The following is an 18,195-nucleotide window of genomic DNA, read 5'->3' as shown; positions in this document are numbered from 1 at the left end:
TATTTTATAAAAAAACCTTAGTTAAAATTGCTCAATATCCTGTCGCGCAGATCATCTTGATCAAGAGTTTAACGTTCTCCACCACCTCGGGAATACATTTGGGAGAAGTCTTTAATAGCAGAAAATTCGAATTATCTGATTCTGTATTTGTTAAAATACAAATATGGATATCAATATCCGTATTCGTTTCTGAAATAGATACTAAAATGTATATATCCGAATTCGTTTTCAAGATTCGGATTCAAATATGGATATCCAAATTCGAGATATATCCGATTCGTATCTGTATCCGCCAACTAGGGAACCAAAATTTGCTAAAGTTTTAGAAATTTTAAATATGAACGAAATTCCAACCCAATCAAATTGGAACAAATTTCAGTCAAATTGCATCAAATTTCAGTTAAATTTGATCAAACATTTAAATTTCCAACATGAATTTTGAACAAAATTTCTAAAATTCCGGCCCAATCAAATTAGAACAAATTTCAGTCAAATTTTTTAAAAAATATAAATTTTCGACCTGAATTTCGAAGATCGAGTAGATATCCGAATGATTCGTATTTGAACTATCCAATTCGTATTCATATTCGAGGATATCTGGATCCGTACTCGCATTCGGATTAAAATATGATAAATCGTACTATCTGAATTCGATTATATACGTATTCAATTCCACGCGTATTCGATCCGTTTTTATCTTTCAAGTATTGGCGTAGAGAACATTGAATTGAGGTGTACATTTGTGAAACATGAGTGATTGACGGCAGGTCATGTTGATGGGACATTTAATACCTCGACTTATTATTATTTTTAATTTTGACCCATATAATCTAAGTATTGTCCGAAATTAAATTTTATATAATTTAATTAATATCTAATTAAATTATAAAAATAGCTAGTGTATAAAAATTATATAATTAGATTCTTAATTCAAAATAATTTTACATTCTATATATTTTTTAGCTATAAATAATATATTTTGTGAGAAAATCTTAATTAAAATTCAATTTCGAGATTGAGTATAAAAAAACTCATACTATTTTTCAAACGGAGGGAGTACCATCTTATTAATTTAAATAGATTTAAACAACTTATAAGATTTTATGTTTAAACATAATATCACCAGATTAATTTTTTTTATATAAACAAAAATATAAGAGATGTAAGAAATTTTGGAAGCAGGGTGTAACTGCATGAGACGTCCGCTTTGTGCGACGCGTACAAACAACCAGGAGGGCTACAGCGCTGATTAATGCCTTGTCTGTGCGGAAATTGTTGGTGGACCAGGTCCATGGCTGTTTATCTCATTTCCGCAGGGAAGGCGCCACTGCTTATCTCATTTCTAACGAACCAGTGAATTACTTAACTTACTGATGGATAGCTTGCAGGTTTTCTCTTGCTTTTCTTGTGAGACTTAAACATGAAGGACATGTTTGTTAGAACATATGACGGGAAAAAGGAACAAAGTGAAATTGATACGAGAAAGACACAAGTAATTGCCAAAGGCACCATTATAAAATAATTTAGGTCTTCTTGTTGTGACGGATAAATACCTCTTCCACAACAACAACTTTATCTAGAGTTCACCAATGATTTAGAAGAATATCATAACTCTAAGCTATCTAGAAAGTTTATAAAAAACATATAGGACACGTTTGGATGGTGCCCTGTCTAGCACCATCAAAACGCTAACTCATTCAAGATTGGTAAGCGATTTTGCTGTCCCTAGTTTGCTAGTACGTTGACGAGAATTTAACAGACATTGATGTCGTCAGGGTAGGTGAGTTAAAAGTTAGCGCTTATCCAAATAGTAACCAACTTCAGCTAGACGAGACAATATTTGGTAGGGCGAGCGTTAGCTCCGATCCAAACGAGCTCGAAGACTTGGCCACAAATTTGAAAGTTGCAATATTAAATACTTTTTTTTTCATTCATCGATTTAGCACTTCACTCGCACAACTTAATGCCACGTACAAAAAGCATTTGCAACCAAAAAAGAGGAAAAACTGAATAAAAGTGAGCTTGGAAATCACGGAGGAGCAGGGGGATATAATATGGACCGAGTCCACGTACCACTGAGGAGGCATCCGAGGTGGCCATTCGAACGAGGAGGCATCCGAGGTGGCCAAGCGCAGCCGAGCACGATGATGGCGGCGGCGAGGCCGAACAAGGGGCCGCCGGCGCGCATGCCCAAGCGGTGGGTGGCCGCGCTCTGCGCCGCCTGCTTCCTCCTCGGGGTCTGCGTCGTCAACAGGTCCGTTCGCCTTCGCCCCCAAATCCGCCGTCCTTTCGGACAGCCCAGCACACCTCCCTTTCCTTGCTACTCAGGCTTTGCCTGCCGCAATCTCTCCTTTTCGACGCAAATTGAGACATTGCTCTAAGGTCGGAAATGGTGGTAATTGGTCTACATCTGCTGTACTTTTTCCAGATATTGGGCAGTTCCCGAGCATCACGGTTGCCCGAACAAGATAATGCTAATGCATTTTTTTTTCCCGATTTTCTTCTCTTCCTTTCATGTTCCTATGGATGCGCCTTGCCAATTGGTCTCCAATTTTCCAGGCAAGTTCTGACCACTCGAGGGTCGCATTGAACCAAGTGCCGCAGACTCGCGAAGTCATCATGTAATGTCACAAGCTTCTTTCAGTTCTGAATTTACTTGATTAAGTTTGGATTTGATACAATGTATTGGTGTTTCAACCGCAGGGCTTTGGATAAGACGATATCTGACATTGAGATGCGCCTGGCTGCTGCTAGAGCCGCGCAGGCGATGAGCCAGGGCGTGTCACCGAGTGATTCGGAGGGCGACCAGGGAAGCATGCGGCCTAGATTGTCTTTTGTCATGGGCATTTTCACCACTTCTGCTAACCGTAAGCGGAGAAACTCGATAAGGCAGACATGGATGCCACAAGGTAGATGCTTTCTTTGTTTTGCTCTGTGGAGCTCATGTTTAATAAAGTATCGAACATTTGTAGGTGATCATTTACGAAGATTAGAAGAGAAGAGCATTGTTATACGTTTTGTTATCGGACGCAGGTATGACCTTGTTTAGAATTGGGGATAAAAATAGACAATGACACAATGCTCTTTAATATATCATGAATTCTGGGGATTCCTTCTTGTAGTGCAAATCCAAATCCTGACAATGAGGTGGACCGCATGATTGATGCAGAAGATAGAGAATACAATGATATTTTGAGACTTGTATGTTGACCTGATTAATTTCAAGTATTTGTTTTCCAACCAATGACAAACAACGCTGATGTGTTTGCAACATTGATCATCCTTTATAGAATCATGTTGAAGGCTATGGAGGGCTCCCTATGAAGATCCAGATGTTTCTTTCAACTGCTCTTACCATGTGGGATGCTGATTTCTATGTAAAAGCTGATGATGATGTTCATGTCAATATTGGTATGCCAACACAGGACCCTTTTAACTCTGACCAATCCAGTGTAACACCACTACACCACACTGAGATGGGACTCTTTCAATACAGGTATCACCAGATCGATTTTGGCACGCCACAGGTCGAAACCTCGGGTTTACATTGGCTGCATGAAATCCGGACTTCTTGTTGCTAAAAAGTAACACCCAATAAGTCCCAGATTTTCTTTTTCCCATTTTTTTGATTCGACAAACATGGTTCATCTCCATACTGATTGAACAATCAAGATCACATTTTCACATTTACTCATTATAAGGACAATTCTTACTAGATACTCCCCAACAGATAGTTTCATCTTAACTACATTTGTTCTCAGAAATGGTATAAACAAAGTGCTTGCTTAATGTTAACAGAGACTCCAAGAATTATGAACCGGATCATTGGAAGTTTGGGACCCAGGGTAACAACTACTTTAGGCATGCAACACGGCAGCTGTATGCTGTAACCAGGGATTTAGCAACTTACATATCAGCAAACTGGTGAGTTCTAATGATGGTATGCAATGCCAGATAAACCAAATTAAGTTACTGTTTATTTCATATTTATTTGACGCCACTTCAGGCATATCCTGCACAAGTATTCACATGAAGATGTATCATTTGGCTCTTGGTTGATTGGGTTGGATGTTGAGCACGTTGATGAGGGAAGCCTTTGCTGTGGTACTCCCCCAGGTTGGTGTCTCCATTTTACACTCAAACTTTCATGTTACTTCAGTATTTGCTCCTGTAGCATCTAGTTAATTATTGCATACTTATATTAACCTGTGCAGCATATATTTGTGAACCATTTCATCTCATTGTGAAGGTTACAGTATGGTAACTCCGATAAGTCTCACTATGACCTGCACATATTTCATTTGGCATCTCATTGTGATGATCTTGCAGACTGCGAATGGAAAGCGCAGGCTGGGAAACCATGCGCTGCGTCCTTCGACTGGAACTGCACTGGCATCTGCAACCCGGTGGAGAGGTTGACGCAGGTGCACCAGCGATGTTGGGAAGGTCGTGGAGCCGAAGGGCACGCACAGTTTTGACAACCGATGGTTGGCATCTTTGTACCATTTTTTTTTTTCTGTATGGCCCTGTAATTAATCTGAAAAACGCACCTGTTATGCAATGGTTCAGCTTTTCTGATGTGGAAATATACTGAAAGCACAGATGAAAGCTCTAATGGACATTTTTCTATTCATAGCCAACAGACAACAAACCCATTGTCCATTTTTTTTAAAAGTTTTTCAGATTGCAGAGCTAGATCAACTATACTGTACGGAAGTGCGGATACATGCTGAGTACATATGTTTTCCAGACGAAATACACGCTGAAACTTCTATGTGGAGCACAGAGATATACATCAAAATACAGCAGCCACCACTCATCAATGCAGCACAAATATACGGAAATACACCAATACGAATATACGATTACACGATACGAAATTACGGATACACGTCGAGTACATACGATTACAAGAGCCGAAGCAGCAGCAGCAGCGGAGGCCAGGGCAAACCATTTCTCCTCCAAGCAAACGGAACTGAAAAAAAAAAGCCCAACCCCAACGCCACCACCCGCCCCAACGCCACCACCCGACCTCTCCATCCGCGCTCGCCTCCCCCTCCGCTAGGGTGTCTTCGCCGCCATGTTCGAGAGGGTGGTGAGCCAGGTGCTCGCCGGCCTCCTCGGCCGCTACGTCAAGGGCATCCAGAAGGAGCAGCTTAAGATCGGCATCTGGAACGGTTCGTCCTCGATCTTCTCCCCTCCCCTCCCCTCCCCTCCACTCCACTCTAGCACCGCACTGTCGCCTCGCCCAATCACGCCCAAACGAGCGGTTGCCTATACCATGCTGCGGTCTAATTCGGTTGCCGCATCATATGTTTTATGGAATTATATGGTTGCGTTTGGTATTACTCTCGTTTGTGCTTTGATCAGAGTGTAGTACTCCTGCCTGATCAGTGTCCAGTTTGATCGGACTGCGGGGTTTATGTGTTACAGTTATTTTATGCTTTCCGTCTCTACTGGACAGCAAGTTATCAGTTGCAAAGTACCTCTTCCTAGTGTCAATCGCATTTGATGTTGCGTACCTTGTGACTGTGCTGTATATGTGATGGTGATTTTGATTGATGACTCCCTGTTTGGCAGAGGAAATACTACTAGAAAATGTAGAGCTGATTTTGGAAGCCTTCGACTACCTGCAGTTGCCATTCACGCTGAAGAATGGTATTTACTTTTGAATGCAATTGTAGTGCTTTCCTGTATTTTAACCATTGCATAATTGTGAAATCTTAGTTCTATTCTACTGCTTTACAGGACGAATTGGGAAGCTAAGCATCAGGATTCCATGGAAGAAGCTTGGATGGGACCCTATAATTATTGTCATAGAAGATGTCTTTGTTTGTACATGTCCGTGGTAGGATTCTGAGGCATGCCATTGAATTTAGTCATGGTACACTGCTCAATTTGCTTGTCAGAGGTGTTTCCACCCTTTTTGACCAAATAAATGCTTTGCTTCTTTATCAGTGGAGCTCAGATTCTCTGGAGAAGAGAGAACTAGCTGGAAAGTTGGCTAAACTTAATGCCATAGAGCTTGCTAAAATTTCCAGAAGAGTAACAGGTCAGTCTTGATCCCATGTTCCTTATAGACTGTTTGGATTTAGGGATAGGTGGTTGGGATTTGGATTGGGATATGGGGGTGGGGTAGCCCTAACCCTCAATCGAAGAAGATGGAGGGTTAGGATTAGCCTACCGCCCTACCCTCATATCCCGATCCCTATGTCACCTCCCTATATCCAAAACCAAACACCCTTTTATTGGTTCAGTAAATTTCAAAGGTTATTTTATCATTATAATTTACTAAACTGTTAGCTTAACAACTTCAGTTGTGTATTCTAGTGGTAACTTTAGGTTTCTTGTCCTCACCATTTCTGTTTATTTTTCTACCGCATTCATTTTCTATTCTCTTGAATATAGAGCTTTACTGAACTGGTAACATAGACAAAAATTCAAATTTTTCTCATATCATATATACTAAAAGCCTGTTTGTTTCAGTTTGCTTTTAACTGTTGGCTTTTACAACATTTTTTTGGCTTCTCAGCACACTACTTCTCAGAAAAGCTACTCTCAGCTAGTTTCTCGGCTTCTAGTTTGTTTCCTTAGAAATAGGCTTCTGGTTTCTTCAGAAGCCAATTTTTAGCAAACCCGTTTGTTTGGTTTCGCTAGATGACTGCTTCTAAGGAAATAAACTAGAAGCTAGCTGAAGTAGTTTTTTCTGAAAAGTAGTGTACTGAGAAGCCAAACAAATGTTGTAAAAGCCACAACTAAAATTCAAAAGCATCTTTTCAACAAAGCCAAAAACATAGCTTTTCAGAAAAGCTAAAAACAGAAGCTTAAACAAACAGGCCCTAAGTATATAGGTAAGACATGCTTATCTAAGAACCTTTATAAAAAGATTTGAAGATTTCCCATAATAAAATGTCACTAACGTGTTTCTTTTACGTAAAATTTATCACAGCATTAATGTAATAGTTGCAAGTCTCATGTGTGTTCAGAAGAATTACACAATTTACAGTAATTTTGACCTTCCCTATTCTTTTGACCTCTAGATAATCAAACGGGGCAATCATTTTTGTCCTACATATCAGCAAAGGTACCAAACATGCATTATTTTCTTTAAACAACAGTAACTTTGAAGTTTGCTCTGAAACATTGAATATTTTGTCGCACTTGTTTGACTCCTGTTGGTAGATACTGGACAATATCCAAGTTTCTATGCGAAATGTTCACATTCTATACATGGATTCCCACAACGATCTGTTTCTGTATTCCTGTTACTCAGTGTTGTGTATGGTTTTGTTTCAGCCAACATTCAAGTTTGGTTTTATTGTTTCCTCGAATTAGGTCTAAACCTTTTTCTAAAATTTATCTGGTGAAGATGGTCAGAAATTTCCAAACTCATTTTTGGATGCTATTACGTTGACCGCTGAGTTTAATTTGTATTATCTTAACCTATCAGGGAGTCCTTTCGATTCTTTTACATGTGTCCCTCTCAAGCCTCCATAAATCCAGTCCATCCAAAACCAATCTCTCTCTCTCTCTCTCTCTCTCTCTGAAATTGTGAGTTGCTTGAAAGAAAAATCCAGATAACGTCTAATGGGCCACATTTCCTTCTGCCGGCAACCTACTTTTTTGTGCACTTCACACTTATGTTCTACATCTTACCTTCCGACCTTCACTGTAATCTTTATTTTTTCCCTTGATGATCTGTCAGTTATTCTCACATATTTTCTTGGCGAAATGTCAATAGGGGAGCTTCGTGTTTGGTTTGGAATTCTCAAGTCTCTCAATACAGACAGATACCCAGAAGCAAAGTTTTGCCATAATGCCAATAATTTCATTTCATTTCTTTTGTTCTTAAAAAACTGCAGCAAAGCAATATATTGAGAACAAAAGCTTCCCCTATGCTAGTTAAGCCTTTTCTTCTCTGTATACAACTTGTTCTTCATTATTTTGTTACTGAAGATTAGGATTAGAAGGGCATGTTTTGATTAGAAAGCATAATTTTGGAACATATGAAATTGAGATGCAATTGCTAAGAAGTAATGGAAAATTGGAAATGCTTGCAATTAGGTGGAAATTCCTTGAAGTGTTGCATTGGGAATTGCCATCTTAACAGGGAAGCATACTGTAGGAACTACCGTTCCACATGACTGCTTCGACACCTGAAGGAGCCCAAAACTGCACGAGAATACTTCACTTTTGACTGTAAAGTTCTGTCTTAAGAGTTACCTGTGGTGCTCTAAAATTGATTAATGGATCACTTTAGATACTTGATTTATTTGTGGATACAGCTGCATGAGTAGATAAGCACTTAGGTTTCTTTTGTGCAATATACAGTGAAAACTGTTAGGACTTTTCTGCAGTCATTAAAATTTGCTCTTGAATATTTTCAAGAACATTATAATGGCTATGGAATATGGACAAATGTGTGGAAATGCTGTTGCCATATAGTTTGTAGGCTCGCAGATATTTTAGTATTTCATGCAGTTGATTCAAACATATATTTATATTTTGTATGCAATATGTTAATGTTCAAAGGTAATAATATACAATGCAACGTCAATGCCCTTCGAGTTGTGTTTTGATATACCATTTGGTGTTTCTTCAAAGGTATGTAAATTTCCAACAGTTTTTATCTTGGAAATATTTCTAATTCTTCGGATGAACTTACTACTAGAATAAGTCAATAGTTGCCTTTCTATGCCTTTAAAATTTTCACCTGTGTTCAGGGTAAAAAATGGGTTTCACCAAAAGAACTCCAACTGGAAACTATTCTGTGGATGAAGTTATGACTAGAATAATTAAATAATTGCCAATCTATGCAAACTTCAAGTTTCAGGTGTTTATGTATTCAATACTTAGTTAAGGATTGTAGTATTTCTTAACTAAATTGATTCTTCTAAAATCAATTATAATGCTGGTATATTCTATTTGTTCATGTGGTGCTAGAAAATTCTATCTCTTCTACCTACTTGGTAGTAGTGCACAAAGAACTAGATAACCTTCATGTTTAATTGAGGCTTTAGTGGACGATGCCATTGCAAATGATTATTTCTATTAGGCAAGGCAATTATCTTTTCTGAGTGTATGCATATCCTTCTTGAATTGCAAAGTTCCCTACATGGCTAATAGCATGATTCTTCAAGAAACCATTCTAATTCTCCATAACTACATGTTATAGATTAACTCATAATAATTGGCATGATGGAGAGGAAGAAGAAAAGAGAGAGAGGAAGAACAAGAGGACGAGGAAGAAGAAGAGGGGGAGAGAGGTGGATGAGCCCCCTATTCGGCTCCTCTGCATCCGCCACTGGATACTTCTATTGTAAAGTCATAATGCTGGTGTGAAAGATGTATACAATATTGTCATTAGCTGCTGCTATGTTCTAGTTAAATATCATTTCTTCTAGAAACAATTGGTGCAAGGCATAATTCTTTATGCTATTGACTTCATTTCATACAAAAATAGTAAAGATTTGTTTAACCTATTCAGTAGATCATTCAATTATTTTCCCAAAATATTCCTATCAATTTCCACGATCTTCTGCTATTTTTCAAGGTCCATATGTAATTTTCTAAATTACTAACCCACATAAAATCAATTACCCCATTCACACAATTTTCAGGAAAAAGATAGAAATACGAGACTCTCTAGGGTAATAAGTCCAAGGTTCTTCTAGATTAAGAGAGCTCATATGTCTAATCATTCAATATTTTATTCTTGAGATTACATTGCATGAGATACAAAGTGGGTTAATTAAATGTATTCAAAAGCGCACAATAATATATCAACAAAATAAGGTATAAATATAAAGAAACATGGTGATTCATATGCGACGATGCCTAAATTCATTATCCTCCATAAATACTCATTCCCCCAAGGGGTTCTTTGCAAGATTCCCATAATTCTACAATTTTGAAAATCTAAAAGGTGTATTTTGCAAAATACATTGCTCCGCCCAAATAATGAAACATTCATAATTTCCATGTCCTCTAAGAACTATACTGCTATTACTGCATTCCTTCAGGGTTCAAACAGTAGAATACCGATTTACAAAATTATTGCATAAATACTGAGAAACACAAGGTCTGCAGTGCAAAACTATAACTACCTAAATTTTATGTTTGCAAACCTCGTGAGCTTAAGACGTGTTTGAGATGATCCTATTCAAGATTTTTAGGATGGTTCAGTATACAAGTATGGGTGAGATGATCCTATTCAAGATTTTTAGGATGGTTCAGTATACAAGTATGGGTGAGATGGTCCTATTCAAGATTTTTGGGATGGTTTAGTGTACAAGTATGGATGAGGGCGTTTAACAACATAGCATATTTTGCAAGATACTGGATGAGTAATGTTTTGAAATAGCCATTGGGCTAGCAGCGATCTCACCGGTGGTGTGTGCTATGAAGAATTCTATCCACTTTTATCTCTCTAATAAAAAAACTAGATGACCCTATCTAGCTAAAAAAAAAAACTAAATCATCCAATTTATAAAAAAACTAACTAAAGTCGATCCACCCATCCTTACTCCGAACTAAACATACCTTTAAACACTACAAATATCAGTACCGTAGATTTGTAGCCAAAACAGAATACACGGAAGCCGAATAACCTCGAAAATTCAAAACTTGAAATTGCCACCACGGCCTCCAGCAACAGAATTCAAAAACAGGCTTTTCCTTTTCTCTCCAAACGAAAAATTGCTAAAAAGAACGCGTCATCTAACAAAGCATCGCTGTTCTTCCTTTGGTCTCCACGTGTCCTTGCCACGTGTGCGTGGAGGATATGAGGCCTATTTGGATTAAAGACTGTGCTCGCCCGCTAAAAATTGGCGTCGACCCGCGTAGTCTTTTGGATGGACGTCTTGCTACTGACACCGGAAAGGAAATATTTAATTTTTTTCATCCTACCGAAATATCAATTTTTTACCGAGGATGATAAATAATCCTTTCTAACTCTATAACAATAAGCTCAGTAATAAATTTACCATTTTATTGGATAGAAGGATGGTAAAAAATTTAAATACCTTCTGGCTGTCTGAAAAAGAGCAGGTAGTTCCCTTGCAGTATCTCGTTTTCGCATCCATATCCCGCTTGCGACTCTTTCTAGATGATCAACTAATTTCTTTGAATGAGTGACAGGACCATTGAGAATATGATGTAATAGATTGTATGAGTTGTAACATAGCTTATTTCTAGTTGTTATTTTGATGGACCATTTCTTGTTGTTGGAGTATACTGTAATTTTTGGTTTCAAAATACTATCCACAAGCATATTCAATATTTAGCTATGGGTACATAACCGGCACCGATAAGCTAGTTTGATAGGCTAGTTAAATTACCGTATCGAAGTTCATCCGTCGAACAAGGAGATATATTTCAAAACTTTTATCTCCACCTTGACATGTGGTTTAAACATATCATGCTTAACACTTGAGCTCCACACTTGAGCATGTGATACTCCTTCTTTTACTTATCATGTTTTCTATGATAATATCCACATATCATGCTAAAAAACCGTTGGCCACTAAAAAAAACCGTTGGCGCAAAAATGAGCCATTTTACCAACTTGTGAATGCTTGTCATGCTGGAATTTATAGGACCTTTTCTTATTATAGTTTATCTTTGGAAAAAGGAATTTATAGGACTGGTGCAGCCCAACAACAATCGCAGATAAGCCCTCGCCGTTGAAGCGTTGCAAGAACTGGAAGCCTCGCGAGGGGTTTTCCGGCAAAAGAGCAGCCCGGCGGGCAACCGGAGGCGACAGAGACGGAGGAAAGGAGGCTGGCAGGCGGAGTGGCAGAGGAAGCACCCAAAAAAGGCCAAAAAGCAGCACCCCACCCCCTGCCCTGCCCTGCCCTGCCTTGCCTGCCTCAGAGGAGGGAGAGAGAGAGAGAGGGGCCGGCGCATCTCCCCTCGGGGCCTCTCCCGTGCTCTGCTCTTCCCCTGCGCCGGTCGGCTCTGCCCCGTCCTGCTCTGCTCTGCCGCTGCAGCTGCTGTCCCCCCTGCCTCCCTCCCCGCGGCGCAGGCGCAACAACCCGCCGATCGATCATGCTTGCTTAGCCTGCGACCACACCCACCCACCCCCGATCCGCCTCCGCTGCCTCTCTATATATACCCCGCCCGCCTCGCGCCCCCGATTCCGCCCCCGAACCTTCCAGAACACTCCTCCTCCCGAGCCCCGAGACCACCAACCGACGGGCGCCTCCCTCCCGGCTCCCTATGGCCGTAGTCGAGACAGCCGCCGACCACGCCGCGCCCCGCACTGAGGAGGCGGGCTCCGACGCCGGGGAGCGCGAGATGCGGGATCTGGAGGAGCTCCTCTCCAAGCTCAATCCCATGGCCGAGGAGTTCGTCCCGCCCTCCCTTGCGTCCCCCATCGCCGCCGCCGCCGGGGCCCCCGCGCCGCTCTCCCCCGCGGCGTACGGGTACTACCCCGCCAACGGCGGATTCGCGGTCGCCTCGCCGGGCCACGGGGGGGTCGTCGGGTTTCCCGCCGGCGGCGATGGCCCCGCCGGCCGCGGCAGGGTAAGGAGGAGCCCCATCGATTTGCGACGCCGTCGTGTTTTCGTTTCTCTCTGTTCCCGATGCCAACGTTTGATTATGATGATCCGGTCGTCTCGCTGCAGAAGAAGGGGGGACCAGGGCTCGGCCACGGGCACCCCGGCAGGCGGCGGACGAACAGCCGCACCACCATGGCGCAGCGCGATGAGGTGATCCGCCGCACCGTCTACGTCTCCGACATCGATCACCAGGTCAGCGCACGGATCCGGCCCTGCACCCTCTCTCCGATTCATTTCGTCATGTCTCATTCTTCGTGGCGGCGTTTATTCTCATCAATTGGAAAAATTTCCTCTTCCGCTAGGAGTTTACCTACCTACTGATCGATCTGTGATGCCAATTCGTTATTTTTTTGGCATTCGTGATGATTACTCGGTTTAGATTTGGGGGTTCTGTGCAAGCGTGCTCCTGAGCAGGATGAGATCGTGAGATGAGACGATGCTGTATAATGGGTGGATGGTTGGGAGCAGGTTGGGATGCAGTATACGCCACCATTTTCGTGTTGCTGCTATGAGCCATCCTTTTGTTGCTTTGGTAGATTTGGATGCCACTTTTTGCTATTATATTTTTGCCCTTGTTCGCTCTTTTTTCCATGCGGAATCTGGAAAGGTGTATGGGTTGTTTTACCTTTTATGTGCTTGGGTGGGGTGCAGTGAGCCTTCAGTATTGTTCTCCTCTGATTACGGGGTTCATTTTTCTTGGCTTCGTGTATCGTGTGCTTCTGTCTGCGGCATGTCGCCTAGCTTTTCATGCATGCAGTGTGTGCCATCGGATTTCTTGTTGGGTGAGGGTATATCATGTTACTGGTTTTGTTTAGGATATATGTGGAATACTAGGCATCTATATGTAGGAATTTCTTTACTAGGCAGTGTAACATTGAAGAACCCTGCTTTGATGTTCCTTTTATGGAGTGACACCAGGAAAGGACAATAAGTATCCAAACCATGCCCTGTTGTAGATAGACTACTAGAAATCTTAGGTGCCTCTGGCCTATGAATCCCTGCATTTATCAAAAATTCAAAATTTGGGAGCGAATGCACAACTTCTCGTATTGTGGAGCACATTTAAGATCAGATTTTGTGGATTCCTATCAGTGAGTGTGCACAGTTATCTCTATGCTTTTCATGTTATGTTGACTGCATTTATAAGCATGTAGGCCATATTGATGCTCCTAACACCTGCTTGTTGCACGGTTTGTATTTGTCTGTCTTTTTGTAATTGACATGAATGCTTAAAATCATAGCTTTGAGTGATATCCCTCATATTTGCGAATTGGAAAGGAATGCCAAAATGCTTAGCTGTGCATGAGTATTGCTATTGCAAGGTTTACTGGCTGCATTATGTTCTGTACTCTGTAGTGCACGGCTATTTGTATTTTATTACATGTATTTATAGGATTTGCAGTTGCTTTCCTGAAAAGATGTATTTACTAGAACAGTTTTGCTGCTACCTTTGCAAGACACAACCTGCCGTATGCCATGGTTGTTTCTATAGGAAGAACTAGCATTCTTTCTCTCTGGCATCATTGTCTTGTCAACGAAAGTATAGGAAGTACAACACCTTATGAAGTATTTTGTACCTCATTGATATTTAATTATACGGCCATAATAACTGTGTATTGGACGTATTTAATGAATTTACATTATCTGAACAGTTGTCAGTTGTTACATACTTTGATGAAGCGTGGCCACCATTTCAGTCTAAAATGTATTCTGTTGAGAGAAATGTACACAGAGTTCGTTGATGTATGTGGATATCTTTTTTAGTGTCGTACTAGGAGTTGTTTGCTTGTGATTCTACAGGAGAGTGTTTGGTACTAGGCATTACCTATGTGTTTCACCAGCCCTTGTTGGTTCTGGTCCTCGTATGGAAACAATACTATGCTGTTTCCTAGAACCTATTCATAGGGTTGTTTGAGTTTTAGCGTGTCGCTGGTGCAAATTCTAGTTATCTAAGGTTGTTTCAAGTCATTGTTAGGCCTTGATGGAAAATAATATCGCTTTCTCGTTGTCGATGGTGTGCCCACCTAGATGTTCAAGTCCACAACTTGTCTTTAGTCTTTCGATCTTCGGTATTTCTACTGGGTTAAAGCTTTAATGGGCAAAGTTCCTGTTCTAGTTAATATGGAAAAGGAAGGCCTACCCCAACTTGATTGAGACAAAATGCTTTTTTGTTGCTGTTGCTGTTGCTGTATGTAGAACGCAGAATCCTTTTTTAGTGTACATATTGGAGTCTGGCCCACTGGTAGAGCTAGTTAGATTTGATCGTTTGCTGATTTTTCTATGTAAAGTTTCTCAGTGATAGTTAATCATTTTGTTGACTTCTCTGTAAAATTCTCATATTAGTTAATCAGTCGATGTTTTATTAATACATGAGGTTCTGATTGTAGCTTTGTATGTCTGCAGCCTTTTTTTTGTAATACCTGATAGCTTTACCTTCTAGCCAATTTAAGTTGAAAAAGTTGGGCAATGTATAAGGGCAATCCTTATCTAACTGTTGAAGCCTATTCTATCTTTATGTTAGCTTCCGTTGTCCATTGTTTATTGACTTTTGTAGCGTGTCAAATAATCTTCAAGTCTACTTTCATTTAGTGACAAATTGGCAATTATTTGTAGTTTAGTTGCTAATTTCTCTCTTGTTGTTTAGGTCACCGAAGAAAACCTGGCAGCATTATTTATCAACTGCGGACAGGTACATTTATTCGGCTTCCCCATTTGTTTAATGATGCAACTGTGCATAATCTTGGACATTCTTTCTGAAGGTTGTGGACTGTCGCATGTGTGGGGACCCAAATTCAGTTCTTCGTTTTGCTTTCATAGAGTTCACTGATGAGGGTAAATGATTGAACCATAACTGAACTTGCTTACTTTGTGTAATTAGTGAACTGCCCATTGGTTAATAACATCCCTGTTGCAGAGGGTGCAAGGGTTGCTCTAAATCTGTCAGGAACTGTGCTCGGATATTATCCTGTCAGGGTTCTGCCATCAAAAACTGCCATTGCACCAGTCAACCCAACATTCTTGCCCAGGGTAAGCCACCTTTGAGGAACCAAAATGTTTGTCTCAGGTTCATGGTTCATGCTTGTATGTGCAGCTGATCTCTAAAAATTACCCCTTTGCTGTGGTCTGCAGTCTGATGATGAACGTGAAATGTGTGCAAGGACTATTTACTGCACAAACATTGATAAGAAGGTTTGCTACCCTACAATTATACTATGTTTCTATGTATTCCTTGCAGTAATGTTTCTATGTATTCCTTGCACTTATTGCAGGTCACTCAGGCAGATCTAAAATTGTTCTTTGAGTCAATATGTGGAGAGGTTGGTCATTCTTTACTTCAAACTTCCTTTCCCTTTTGTGCTAGTATTTGTATTGCTACATGTTGTGTAGAAATGACAATTCAAACAGCACAATGTTCATTGGCTCATTGCAATGCTTGCTACAGGTCTTCCGGCTGAGGTTGCTTGGCGACTATCATCATTCTACTCGCATTGCCTTTGTGGAGTTTGTGATGGTTAGCATACCTTGCCATTTCATGTTTGTGCAAATATTGCCTGCAGTATACTTTTGAACTTACTTTTAGCGTTACTGGTGGGTGAGAACACATTACATCATTTCCAAATACTAAAATGCTAAAAGGTATTACTCGGGCAGCATGTCATAACTTTGCTTGTAGAAGAATATCCTGTACTGTCCACAGCAGAAATTGTGCATCACCAATTTTAGTTTCTAGCCAGGTAGAATTTTAGCTTTGGTCACCCAAATTAATTGAGGTGGAAACCAACATGTAACCAGCCTTCTCTATGTTTTTGAGATTCAGCTCTCATCACCCAAATTAATTAGCTATGCAGAACCTATTATGCTTTGAGCCGAAACTAGAGAACAATGAGTTTGGATGTCTTTGGTTTCTAAAAGAAATGTTTACTTGTAACTGCTGTCTTCCGTTATATAGTATTTCCTGAGGAATGGTTGCTGGTTTATGAGTGAATCGATTTAGGCTGGTTGGTGCGTCTGAGTTAAGGTCTACTGTTCAAATGTGTCAACTTTGCATGCCAATCTATGCCGATTGTATAAGAATATGCCTTGAGTTGCTCCTCAGCTGGGTTCGAGGTCTTTCTCTAGTTGATGGTGCCAAGCCATAAAGGCTGTTGATAAACATTATATGAAGGGTCTCAACTCCCTTATTATTTTGGTCGCTTGGGAGATTTGGAAGCACCGTAATGATTGTGTGTTTAACGGGGATGTGCCAGCTATTGACAAGGTGCTGAGATCAGTTTCTGAAGAATGCGTATTTTGGTGTGCTGCTGGTGCCAAGGACCTTCAGGTCCTGCTGGCTGTGTAGGAAGAGATCCTCTTGTTCCTGAGGAGTCCGGGTCGTTTCACTGTGGCGCTCATGTCCTAGAACTGTCTTGGGTGAGTGAGTGTGAGTTTGGGTGCGTGTGAGTTCGGGTGTGTGTTGTAAATGGGTTACGTTTTCTTTTCCTTTTCTTAATGAAATGACACGCAGCCCTCCTGCGCGTTTGAGAAGAATATGCCTTGAAACGTAAAATGGTCCTAATTCCTAAAGTAGAAATGTTACTACTTGTGCCTTCTCATCATGCTTAGTGCATAACTTGGTCTCAGCATTGTCAGCAGTTTTGGATATTTTATCACTAGTCATTACTATGTGCTATATAACTGGTCTGTTCCCTGCACTGTCTCCCTGTCTTCAGACTTTTGATGCTGGTTATTTTGTGAAGCCAACGTTCATTGCCAACTTTTTTTTGTATAAGCAATGTTTTTAAATGGTGCTAGCTCTTTGTTTCCCCTCATTAACTAAAACCTATTATAAGATCCATTATTTCTTGATTTTCAGGCCGAAAGTGCAACCGCTGCTCTCAACTGCAGTGGTGTGATACTGGGTTCATTGCCAATAAGGTAAATTTTGTATCTTTTAACACATTGCAAAGTTATAGAGCTTGACATGAATAACAGACCAGGCCTGTTGACATTTCAGAGTGAGCCCCTCGAAGACTCCCGTGCGTCCCCGTGCGCCTCGCCAGCTGATGCACTAGATGTCGTAGGTACAGGAGGTGCTGATGGCACTGCTTATATAAAATAGAGATAGACATGAAAGGGAAATGCGAGATATGTGTCTTTTCTTTGTAAGTTATCGGCTCGACCTTTTTTACTGCACCGTGAGTAAGTATCTATGCTCGGACCCGGAGAGAGGGGAAACCGGTATGAGGTTGGGTTCTTTACCTTGCACATAGAGGGAGCTTCTTAGAATGAAGCGGGTCTGACGCTTTTGTCCTTGATGCAACAAGGCAAAACTCCTGGACTTTTGTCCGTGTTCAGTTGTTTTCTGCTGTCTTGTTTGCTGCTCAAAACTTGGAAATTATGAACGCTTACCGTTATGCCCTACATTTTCCTTCCATGATATTTTGTTGTTTGTCCGGTGCTTACCCTCTTTGTGCTGTTGTATTCGGTGCCATGGCTGGATGTTCTTGAACTTTGCTCATGTGCAGTATAGTATTGTTACATTGCCCATCACATGACTTGTAGGACGTCACACACACACACACACACACACACACACACACACACACACACACACACACACACACACACACACTAACGTCAAAGCTGATGCGCAATA

The 18,195-nt window shown here is 40.8% G+C and overlaps 3 protein-coding genes across 7 annotated transcripts; all 3 read left to right on the top strand.

Annotated features, from left to right (window-relative positions):
• Nucleotides 1-2,093: 2,093 nt before the first annotated feature.
• On the top strand, nucleotides 2,094-4,576 carry LOC133896229 (beta-1,6-galactosyltransferase GALT31A-like). The gene is made up of 11 exons (XM_062336793.1): nucleotides 2,094-2,254; nucleotides 2,429-2,473; nucleotides 2,565-2,621; nucleotides 2,704-2,909; nucleotides 2,973-3,033; nucleotides 3,123-3,201; nucleotides 3,291-3,411; nucleotides 3,497-3,584; nucleotides 3,799-3,924; nucleotides 4,007-4,116; nucleotides 4,330-4,576. Exons 1-11 carry the CDS (start codon nucleotides 2,145-2,147, stop codon nucleotides 4,476-4,478), a joined length of 1,152 nt encoding a protein of 383 aa, XP_062192777.1. The 5' UTR covers nucleotides 2,094-2,144; the 3' UTR covers nucleotides 4,479-4,576.
• Nucleotides 4,577-4,954: 378 nt separating this feature from the next.
• LOC133896228 (uncharacterized) lies at nucleotides 4,955-9,482 on the top strand. 4 transcript variants are annotated; one of them, XR_009905728.1, is made up of 5 exons: nucleotides 4,955-5,177; nucleotides 5,581-5,658; nucleotides 5,749-5,848; nucleotides 5,959-6,052; nucleotides 9,176-9,482. XR_009905728.1 is itself a non-coding variant. In XM_062336792.1 (4 exons), the coding sequence occupies exons 1-4, from the start codon at nucleotides 5,081-5,083 to the stop codon at nucleotides 5,990-5,992; spliced, it is 309 nt and encodes a 102-aa protein (XP_062192776.1). In that variant the 5' UTR covers nucleotides 4,955-5,080; the 3' UTR covers nucleotides 5,993-9,482. The 4 variants fall into 4 exon arrangements, 1 of the variants encoding a protein (XP_062192776.1); XR_009905726.1 differs by having other exon boundaries at nucleotides 7,041-9,482; XR_009905727.1 differs by having other exon boundaries at nucleotides 5,959-7,084; nucleotides 8,065-9,482.
• Nucleotides 9,483-11,693: 2,211 nt separating this feature from the next.
• LOC133895506 (polyadenylate-binding protein-interacting protein 11-like) lies at nucleotides 11,694-17,992 on the top strand. Of its 2 annotated transcripts, XM_062335884.1 has the most exons (10): nucleotides 11,697-12,525; nucleotides 12,627-12,752; nucleotides 15,205-15,249; nucleotides 15,320-15,392; nucleotides 15,475-15,587; nucleotides 15,690-15,749; nucleotides 15,830-15,877; nucleotides 16,003-16,071; nucleotides 17,413-17,474; nucleotides 17,554-17,992. In XM_062335884.1, the coding sequence occupies exons 1-10, from the start codon at nucleotides 12,220-12,222 to the stop codon at nucleotides 17,609-17,611; spliced, it is 960 nt and encodes a 319-aa protein (XP_062191868.1). In that variant the 5' UTR covers nucleotides 11,697-12,219; the 3' UTR covers nucleotides 17,612-17,992. The 2 variants fall into 2 exon arrangements, with proteins under 2 accessions (XP_062191869.1, XP_062191868.1); XM_062335885.1 differs by lacking the exons at nucleotides 17,413-17,474; nucleotides 17,554-17,992 and adding an exon at nucleotides 16,808-17,368 and having other exon boundaries at nucleotides 11,694-12,525.
• Nucleotides 17,993-18,195: the final 203 nt, after the last annotated feature.

This window comes from Phragmites australis, chromosome 16, assembly GCF_958298935.1.
Source record: "Phragmites australis chromosome 16, lpPhrAust1.1, whole genome shotgun sequence".
Taxonomy (NCBI): Eukaryota; Viridiplantae; Streptophyta; class Magnoliopsida; order Poales; family Poaceae; genus Phragmites; species Phragmites australis.
Note: the sequence above shows the minus strand (reverse complement) of the source record. Positions and strands in the feature narration are given on the sequence as shown.

Excerpts from the sequence above, each read along its gene's own strand:
- LOC133896229 (XM_062336793.1), top strand. The coding sequence starts at position 2,145 with ATGATGGCGGCGGCGAGGCCGAACAAGGGGCCGCCGGCGCGCATGCCC. Across the intron at positions 3,585-3,798 it reads GGACTTCTTGTTGCTAAAAA|AGACTCCAAGAATTATGAAC; the intron begins GTAACACCCAAT and ends TAATGTTAACAG. Across the intron at positions 4,117-4,329 it reads TTGCTGTGGTACTCCCCCAG|ACTGCGAATGGAAAGCGCAG; the intron begins GTTGGTGTCTCC and ends ATGATCTTGCAG.
- LOC133896228 (XM_062336792.1), top strand. The coding sequence starts at position 5,081 with ATGTTCGAGAGGGTGGTGAGCCAGGTGCTCGCCGGCCTCCTCGGCCGC. Across the intron at positions 5,178-5,580 it reads TAAGATCGGCATCTGGAACG|AGGAAATACTACTAGAAAAT; the intron begins GTTCGTCCTCGA and ends CCTGTTTGGCAG. Across the intron at positions 5,849-5,958 it reads TTTGTTTGTACATGTCCGTG|TGGAGCTCAGATTCTCTGGA; the intron begins GTAGGATTCTGA and ends CTTCTTTATCAG.
- LOC133895506 (XM_062335884.1), top strand. The coding sequence starts at position 12,220 with ATGGCCGTAGTCGAGACAGCCGCCGACCACGCCGCGCCCCGCACTGAG. Across the intron at positions 12,526-12,626 it reads GCCCCGCCGGCCGCGGCAGG|AAGAAGGGGGGACCAGGGCT; the intron begins GTAAGGAGGAGC and ends GTCTCGCTGCAG. Across the intron at positions 16,072-17,412 it reads CCTTTGTGGAGTTTGTGATG|GCCGAAAGTGCAACCGCTGC; the intron begins GTTAGCATACCT and ends CTTGATTTTCAG.